We start from the raw sequence: 9,576 nt of genomic DNA on the forward strand, positions 1-9,576 counted from the left end.
TACAATTGTAAGATACACATAAAGAGATTTATTCTAAGAATTTGGATCACACGTTTATAGAGGCTGACAAGCCTCAAGATCTGCAGTCGGCAAGGTGGAGAATGAGGAGTAACAACAATGTAGCGCTAGTCTGAGTCTGAGGTCTGAGCACCTGGAGAGCGGATGATGTAAATTCCAGTCCAAAAACCAGCAGGCTCAAGACTCCCATAAAGCAAATGTATCAATTCATGTCCAAATAAAGGAAAAGACTAATATTCCAGCTCAAAGCAGTTAGGCAGGAGAAGCACCCCCCACACCCTTATTGTAGGTGAGCCAGACTTTCGTTCTGTCTGGGCCTTCAGCTGATTGGATGAGGGCCACCTGCATTAGGGAGGACAATCTGCTTTACTCAGTCTACCAATTCAAATGTCAATTTCATTTAAAAATACCCTCGCGGATACACCCAGAATAAAATTTGACAAAATACCTGGGCACCACATGTCCTAGCTAAGATGTCATATAAAATTAACCATCACAATGCCAATAGTGAGAAATCATTTTTTAATATCATAGGCATCATTATCCCAATTGGAACATTACTATACTGAAAAAAACAGGAAAACTAGTGAGATAAATTTTTTCTACATAATTGAAGTTACAAGAATAATATTGAAATGACAAGAAGGTGATTTAATTTTACTATAATACGTAGAATGCAGTATTTTTATTTTGAATGTTATACTTTTCTTGCTGTTTGAATAAATAATCGACTTAAATTTCCTATGCATGTAGACTGAATGTTTACGTATGTAGGGGAAAGCAGAGTGTGGAAGAAATAAAACGCTTGAATTATTAAACAGATTTTTAAATAGTTTTAGAAACTTGTCAATGGGTCTTGACATTGCTATTTAACTAATGCACATATTGATTGGATTTCTTTATATTTCACTTACATGATCATTTATTATGACATTTTGCCTCTCATCTTAAAAATATGCTTGCAAAGAGCATACAAAATTAGGATTGAGATGGTGATTTCATTTCAGGTTTCAACAGACCAGTGCTAGGAAATTAAACAAGTGATATAACTATGGTCTTTGCCTGAACTTGCTCATTTTATGAACTGGAATAAAAATACTTGTTATCAAACATTAAATATGAAGCCTTTTTAACTCCTTGAATGAAATTCTTAATATGAATTTACTCAGCCTTGTAAATAAATTTAAAAAATTAATTGACCTGCACAGATTTGTTACCAACCTTCCCGCTCCCAGGATACTTAACTTCTAGTAAAATGAAGAAAATTAACATTTTTTCCTATTCGTCTCTCAGATATTAATGCTTATGGGGTTTGAATAGATCAATGTCTATTACCTGGTATGGATCTATTATAATCCACTGAAGTGCTGTGTGGAAAAACAATTCACATTAGGATTGAATACAGATTTAGGATCATTTCAGGCCTGTGAATTTGGCCTTAAATCCATTACTTTAAAGTAATGAATAATGAAGATTTAGAAAATAGTGTTTCTGTGCCGGGAATGTTCTCCTCTTAAGGGAAATTCCTGGATAAAATTACTTGAGGAGAAAAAAAATGCTCCAATCTCCAAATTGGGTTCTTTTTCATCTGGTATTTTTACTCTGAAGCTAGTTAAGAACAAAAGCACAAAAAGACAAAATGAACACAGACTTGAGGGTAATGTGCTTCCTCTCCTCATCACTGGTTAAATCACTGAGAGTAGGAAATAGACAACGAGGTAGAGAGAGAAAGAGAAGGGATGGGGAGAGAATGGAGATTGGTAAAATAAATCTTCTGCAAGACCTCTAGGGAAATTCTGGGCTCAGTAGGTGAGGAACAGTCCCCAGAACTCTTCAGGGAACTGTTCCCTGAAGTCCCCAATCTTGGATTAACTTTCTTGAAACTTTTATACTCCATTTCTGCTTGTCTTTGACATGAAGCTCAATAGTTAAGTGCTCCCAGCTCTCTGTTGGGCCACTCAACCCTCTTCTGTGTTCTATCCCCTCTTCATAAATAGTCCATATTTAGCACCAGAGATGTAGTCACTAGATCTTAACCTTGAAAACATAATTTAAAAATATTTCTAGATAATGCTCACTCTGTTGCCATTTTAATTGGCTTACAAAAGGAGTTTATATGTGTTAGAGGCAGCAATACAAACCTTTAGGGAAAAAATAGACTGTTCAATAAATAGGTGAGGCAGAGAGAATTAGAGCAGGGAAAATAATAGTGTTTTGGGGAAATGTAATCCTGAAAACTGCGATATTTCCCTTTTGATTTGCCTGAAAAATACAAAACATGTAAACAATGATGTACCAAGAAGGAACCATGGAAATGGAATGCAATGAAAATATTAAAGCTGTGTAATGAGAACAGCCATGACAAGAACAGAGAGACTAGAAGAAAATTGGTATTGGCTTCAAAAAGAATGTACTATACCAATAAAATGCTGAAGCTAAGCCAGAACTATGCTCTGTGTAACTGTTATAAGAAAGATTGCAAGTAGCTGGGTGTGGTTGCTCATGCCTGTAGTCTCAGCTAATAGAGAAGCTGAGGCGGGAGGATCACTTGAATCCAGGCTGGGCAACATAGTAAGATCCCATCTCTAAATAAATAAATAAAAAAGATTGCAAGGATTGATTGGAGTGGGGTCATTTGTGCCATCTTAGGAACTTGTTTATATGAAAAGTTAACACCTTTTGTCAGAGGCAGCTATTGTATAACTGAATGATTTTATAACTAATGATGACTGAGTGAAAATATCAAATATGAAACTTAAATACATTTATCTAAAAATATAATTCTATAACATGCTCATATTTTGGAATATAGAATTATTAATTTTTGATCTATGCCATTCTTCTATTGAGAAAACTTTCTGTCTAAGGAGCATGGTTGAGAGTTGGGCTGGATATTGAGAGTTATATATGCAAAATGAAATTAAAGCCAACCTATAATTTCACTGGTGTCGAGTGGGATGCATATACTGTCTTGAAAAGACATAGATGTTACTTTAGTAAAGAGATAATAAACCACTTAAAAAGTGATTTTTAATTTTATTTGCTAGGCGTCTGGGAAAAGTGAAAACCAGATCCTACCAAATTCTCATTAATGACCTAAAATAATGCAACAATCTAGGCTTCCAAATTCAAATGCCTCTGGCTCCATTCAGTGAAATTGAATGAATGGCGCAGGCTGGGTGTGAGACTCCAGTGATTGTATTTTAGTGAATGTCTGCCTGCCCAAAGCATTCAAATTCAACTAGAAAAACAAACAAACAAGCAAATAATAAGAAACCTACACTGGCTAAATAATTACCTTCAGAGGTGCCAGTTTTGGGGATCTCTCAAAAATACTTTTGGATTTTTAAACTAATATATTTTCTTTGTTTATTATTATCTAGTATTAAGAGTAGTTCTTCTATGGGAATATTCAAGACCCTCCCTAAACTGCCCCAAGCTGACATAAAACATGGAGTCTTAAACCCTAAGAATGTATTAGGGAGTGAAAAAGGTTTACCTCCCTTTTCAGACAATTAGGCTTTGAAAAGCAGCAAATTAATGAGGGTCACCATAAAAAGCTTTAGGTTGCTACTGATTAGACTGTATAGTAAAAGATTCTTTTCTTTCTATTTTCAAAGTGCTTAATCACCCAATATAGTTAGTAAATAACATTAAACTGAAACCCTGCTTTGTTTGTAAACACTCATACTGGCTTTCTATTTTAATTGATTTTTAACTTGGTTGCAAAGATCTTTCCATTAGGTCCTCAAGGAAAACTGGATAGATGTTGAAACATTATTATATGTTTGAATAATCTAGCACTGTATTTGAAAAAAGTTGGAATAACTTATTTTCTCAATATTAAGATACATATTCTCAAGTCTTTTGTTAGGTTATATTTAAAAGTATTTTTGAAATTATGTCGTGCCATAAAACATGACAGGTTGATAAGTCGATGTCTTGATTCAAAGGCAAACATGTATTGAGCTTTATGCCTGATATTAGATGTGATGTTCTTATGCTCATTGTCTCGCTTTCCTCATAACTGCCTAGGACATTGGTATTCTTCCATGTTTCAAAGTTAAGGCAACTGCATCTCAGAAGGATTCTAGATTTTGGGAAGATTTATTAAAGAAGACATTTTTAATCAATATTAATTATAAAAATCTTTAGTTTGCTTGTTTTTAATTCTTTCATTTTATTTTATTTTTATAAAGCTGCTGTCATTTATTTTGCCTGCTAGACAATTCTTAGTTTAGGAAATAGTAGTCTATTATCTTGTATTTCCCTAGAGGTTGCACTTGGCTGTGTGGTTCTCCATGGCCCATTGTAGTATTTGGCATATACTCATAAGGTATCTGGGAATATGCTTTTAAGAAGAAATGGAAAGAAATCCTTCTCTAGCTTTTGATAAACATTTTAAGAAGAATGAAATTATATCCTACCCAAGCCACCCTTTAAATTTATGGGAAAATTGAAAAAAAAAAAAAACCTTAAACCCTTTTAGAGACTTACCAATTGTCAAATTAATGAATAATTAGAGTTCAAAATGAATCTATGATAAAAATACTTCTGAAGCAACAACAAAAAGCAAAGCTTGATTCTGGTTAGTGCTAGTCACACTTCAGTGAGCCTCAGAATCAAAGAGGAGTGTTACAACACAAATTCCTGGGCTCCACCCCCATATGTCCCCATGGGGAGGGTAGGGTGGAGCCTAAGTGTCTGCATTTTGAACAAGCTCCTAGATGACTTTGATGCTGCTGATCTCTAGATCACATTTGTAGTAACACTGATTTAGGCATGACCTGAGAAGCATAGCGTTAACAATTTAAATTATGTTTTTCAGAAAAATAATTTCAACTGTACCAGAAGAGCTCAGTGCCCAGAAACCAATGTCAGTTCTGTACAGATACAAGGTGATGCTGATTATTTCATCAACCATCTTGGAGTTCCCACCGTGCAGTTTGCTTATGAGGACATCAAGGCATTAGAGGTGATTGTTCCTAAAAACGCAAAACACACACATAATATAGCAGACGTGCAGAATTTGATTCTATCCTGGCTATTAGTCTTTCATATCAAATAGGTCACTATAGAAAGCGGCTTCATTTAGAGAGTTATTCCTGTTGTTCAGAGGCTTTGTAATAGTATTTGAAAACATCAGCTCTTTTCAATAGTGTTGAATTCAATTTAAAAAGATTTATACTGTCACTCACATTTTCACAGTGTGTGTCGCAACGAGAAATTTGCAGTAGTTGGATTAACATCAAAACATAATTGTAATCTTCAGTATTCACAGAAACAGTTGACATATGCAATAGATTCTCCTTTCCTTGCCCAAAGGAAAATGCATTTCATGTTCTGTACATTAATGTGAGTCAGTGGATTAGCTACCCAAAGTTTTTCAACAGTTTGCCTGCCTAAAAAAAGATACTACTTTTTTGGGACGACAGAAGCCTTTTTCCCAAAGAATATCACGAAGGCGTGATTCACCTTAATTAAGTCTGTGTTCATCTATCTGTTGACTTCAATCCTTTTAATCTTTCTCAGAATTATGTCACAGGAAACTGTCTGTCTATACATGTAAACCTGTTAGAATATATTACCTTCTTTTACAAATTGTTCACGCATTATTTGGAGCTATTTGAAAGGATCTGGATTGGACTGCTTGAGGTAATGGTTGCATTAACAAAATAATGCCTGGAAAATAGAGTAAAACCTGCTTTGCTCTTCAAATGTAGATGTCCTTGACTAGGAGTGTTTATTAATAAATTATATTTGCATAGGCTCAATTTCAGATATGTGATATCTTAAATTTTAATAGCATTTAGTAATATTTTAGTAATGTTTCTGTGTAGCACTCATAAGATATTATAACTTTTATTCAACATGTGTCTAATTCATCTTGATTGAGTTTTAAATCAAGAATTTAGAGAGACAGAATAGCATAGCCTTGGGAATGGGACTGAAGTCTTGACTCTGACCCTTACTAGACAAACTATTTGACATCTTTCAGAATTATTTTACAAATGAGATACCTTGGTATATTTATGGAATCTGTAGAGCTATGGTGAGGATTTAATGAGACTATGTAAAAGATTTGTCTAACATTGGGCGTACAAGGTGTGCCCCCCCCGCCCCCGCCAGTTGTAGCTGTTGTCAGGTTTGGCAGTCTGAAATGTCAGTTCTTTGTCCGCTCAAGCATGAAGAATGACCAGACGTACCAAAGAAAGATAAGCACGAAAATGAGGTTTATTGAGGAGAGAAAGATAGGATTACAGAGTGAGATACATATGCCACAGATGACCATTGGACCCATTGTTGTAGCAAAAGATGGAAAAAAAAAAGGCTTGATTATGGTCTTATGGTCTGAGTCTTGTTTTATGGTGTCCAGAAAGGGACCTCCCTGTGGTTCAGACGTCAACATGGAACCATTTTGATTGGACAGTTGGGAGTTATATGACCTGAGTCTTAACTACACATGTGGATCTCCCATGAGCCTCTCTGAAAGCCCATTTGTGAGGGTGAACCACAATGGCTCACACTTTCATCCCTAGAAGAACTAGAATCCCTCACTATCTACCTAACACTGTCATCATAATTATTATTGTCTGATTGTAGGTCCAACATAGTAGTGGGAGAATCTCTCAACCTTTTAGAAAAGAATACGTTAGGGGAAGGGAAGAGTTTGTTAATTGTTGAGGTAAATGATCTTGTCAGGCTGAAGAGGTAGAATTTGATGAGGAGCAGCTAGAGAATATGAAGAATCAATGGGGAAAAGTTTCGGAAACAGGACCCAGTGAAGTTCTAAGAAGGTACTGCTGTCACTGGGAAATTCCCAAGGCTAAATCTATCTAATAGAAATGGCTTAGTCTGAAGGATCAGTTTTTCAAGTTATACCCAGAATATCTAACTCCTCTCATCAAAATCATTTTCTGTTAAATTTGTCTCCAAAAAAGTAATTAAAAGGGCGTCTCCTATGCTTTATAACAAATGACTTTGTTTATATTGCTTTAGTGGGAGAATTTTTAAAAATAGATTTGTCCCTTACAAAATATGAATGCTTGTGATGAGATAATTTTGTGTGAACTCTCTAAGGAACAGATATTAACCTTTGCTTTCTGGGTTAACCTATAATAAATGCTTGTATACAGCTATTAAGAAGACTTGTAAATATTGAAAGAGGCTTTATCCACGATGTAAAAAATATTTATCCTATGTCAGTTACTAAAGCACATAAGGAAATTAGAGCTTTTTTATAAAATAGCAATTATATTTGAAAATATAATTTTTATATATAATTTTTAGGGAAATAGCTTGGTGGATCAGGAATCAGGAGGCCTGAGTTTTTAAATTCATGCACATTATTAATAGTGGTGAAGTTACATTAGTTTCTGGGCCTCTGTTTCCTTATTTGTATCTAATTAAAAGCAAAATAAAACAAAAATAATACCTGCTACTTACTGAGTACTTACTATGCTAAGTGTTTTATACCTTTTATCTCATTTAATACTTACAACATCTCTATGAGTTAGCTTTTATTGTTAACTCCTTTTATGCTGAGGATGAAATAGAATTTAAAGTCAAGTAGCTTATCCAAGGTTAGAAAGATAATAAATGACCAAGACAGAAGCTGACCTCAGATGTGTTTGACAGTAAGCCCATGTTTTCAACTATTACACTAAAGATTGCAAATTGGAAGCCCAGGGGCAAGAGCCAGCCAGTACACATATATTGTGTGCTCTGAACATTATTGAAAAATTGAATTTCTGGAAACATTGGGTTCTTTTTCTCCATGGAAACAAACAGCTAAATGGGCATTGCTCACCAAATTGCCATGTTCTTTATCAGAATCTGCCCTGTTGTTTGTCCAAGAGTGCAGTTAAGAATATTTTCTTCAACACCTGTTCTATAAAAAAATTGGGAAATTAATGATCAACCTAAAGGGCCACATGTTTCACAAGACAGTATCGCTTATAATGCCTGCCTGATCCCTAAAGTAACTGAGCTCATTATCTCTGCATTCATTTTGAGTAAAAGAGGTAGATAATTTTATAGTTGCTTTCATTTTAAAAATTGTGTTTTCTGAGTGAGCTAATTTTATGATTATATTCATGTTTTTGAAGAAGTTATCTATTTAAAATTGCTTGGGTAATTATAATGCAAATGTTAAAATTAGTCAATATTGTTTTCTTATCCAATAAGATTGATTATAGATCTATTATATTCACTTTCAACAATTGCATCATGATAAAAGGGAAAAATTGAACTGTAGAAAAATAAACTAGTGCCATAGAAGCCACGTTTTATGGACACATGGGACATTATTAGTTCTTTTTTTAATGAAACATGACATTTCATAATATCTATGCTCAATATTTCAAGCTATTCACATTCCCACCAGTGATTTTTTCCTATAATTTCTCTGGACACAAATATATTCCATAAAATTGCTTAAAGGACCTTTCATCTTCAGCTTTGCTTGGTGCCTATGCTCTAAATTTCCAATAATTAAATTTTACAAATGCAAAGCAATCTATGGATTTGCCAGATGTTAGAATGATTCCTTCTCATAAAATATTGCCCTGTTAATTGAAACATTTCTAGTTGTAAGCTTCATTTAAATAAGGTTTTAAATTTGTAAACACTATTGCACCTGTTAGGAGAAGCATTCTGCACAGATAAGTACAATGCAAAGATTACTGAAAAGGAAATGAAAAGACACGCTTTCTGATTAAGAGTGCAATATTTATGACAGGCTGGTGGTCCAATGCACATTTCTTCTGTCACTTAACAGCTGTTTCACATTTTTGTTCCAGATCAGTGTATTTATTCTCAGTAGGGCATGTCAGAGGGTTTGCCTTCTTAGTATATCAAAAGATCAATCCATGCCCTAGCAAGCTTTATACCACAAATTGAAGCTGGGGTTCCTCTCTGTGTTTAACCTTATATTTTTTGCTCTCCTGCTTGAAACATTCTATTTTAAACCCAATTTACCCCTATAATGGAGCATTTAACATTTAAATAATAATGAGATAAAGGCTATTATAGCTTTTATATAGCAGGAGTCATGGCATAATTGTTTCAATATCATTTAATAACCCAGAGACAGAAAGCCAAGTAGCATAGGTGTTTTGAGACTCTTATTCATTCTTTTAAAGCTATACAAGTTTGATACGAATTCTGATTCTTAAACTGATATACCAGCAGCACTTCTATGTGTGTGTGTGTGTGTGTGTGTGTGTGTACGCATATATATATAAACTTTAACATTGAGGTAATTCTATGGGATAAAAATAATTCATTTGTGCAGATATAATACAGATAAAGTACTATAATACACATATCCACATTTTGGAGCAAAGTACCTAATAATTTACATGTTGAATCTTCATGTTTTATTCTAAGTAGCAGAAGAATTTGTTATTTAAATTAGAGCTTATTCTCTCGTTACATTTTATGTTTGGAACTTAGTCATTCTCATTGTTATTTTAACATAATAATAGTTCAAAAGTCAATTAAAATTTCTTGACTTAAGGAACTAAAATTGTTACATTTAGCTATGTACAAGTTCTA

At 34.1% G+C, this 9,576-nt stretch overlaps 1 protein-coding gene across 1 annotated transcript in view; it reads left to right on the forward strand.

The window, feature by feature from the left end:
- Positions 1–9,576, forward strand: part of NAALADL2 (N-acetylated alpha-linked acidic dipeptidase-like 2) — a 1,013,114-nt gene that overhangs the window by 683,669 nt on the left and 319,869 nt on the right. The window contains exon 11 of the mRNA XM_012640170.1: positions 4,847–4,993. Within this exon, the coding sequence (XP_012495624.1) occupies positions 4,847–4,993 (147 nt within the window). The remainder of the gene's footprint in view (positions 1–4,846; positions 4,994–9,576) is intronic.

The sequence above is a fragment of the Propithecus coquereli genome, unplaced genomic scaffold, assembly GCF_000956105.1.
Source record: "Propithecus coquereli isolate 6110/MARCELLA unplaced genomic scaffold, Pcoq_1.0 Scaffold15, whole genome shotgun sequence".
Taxonomy (NCBI): Eukaryota; Metazoa; Chordata; class Mammalia; order Primates; family Indriidae; genus Propithecus; species Propithecus coquereli.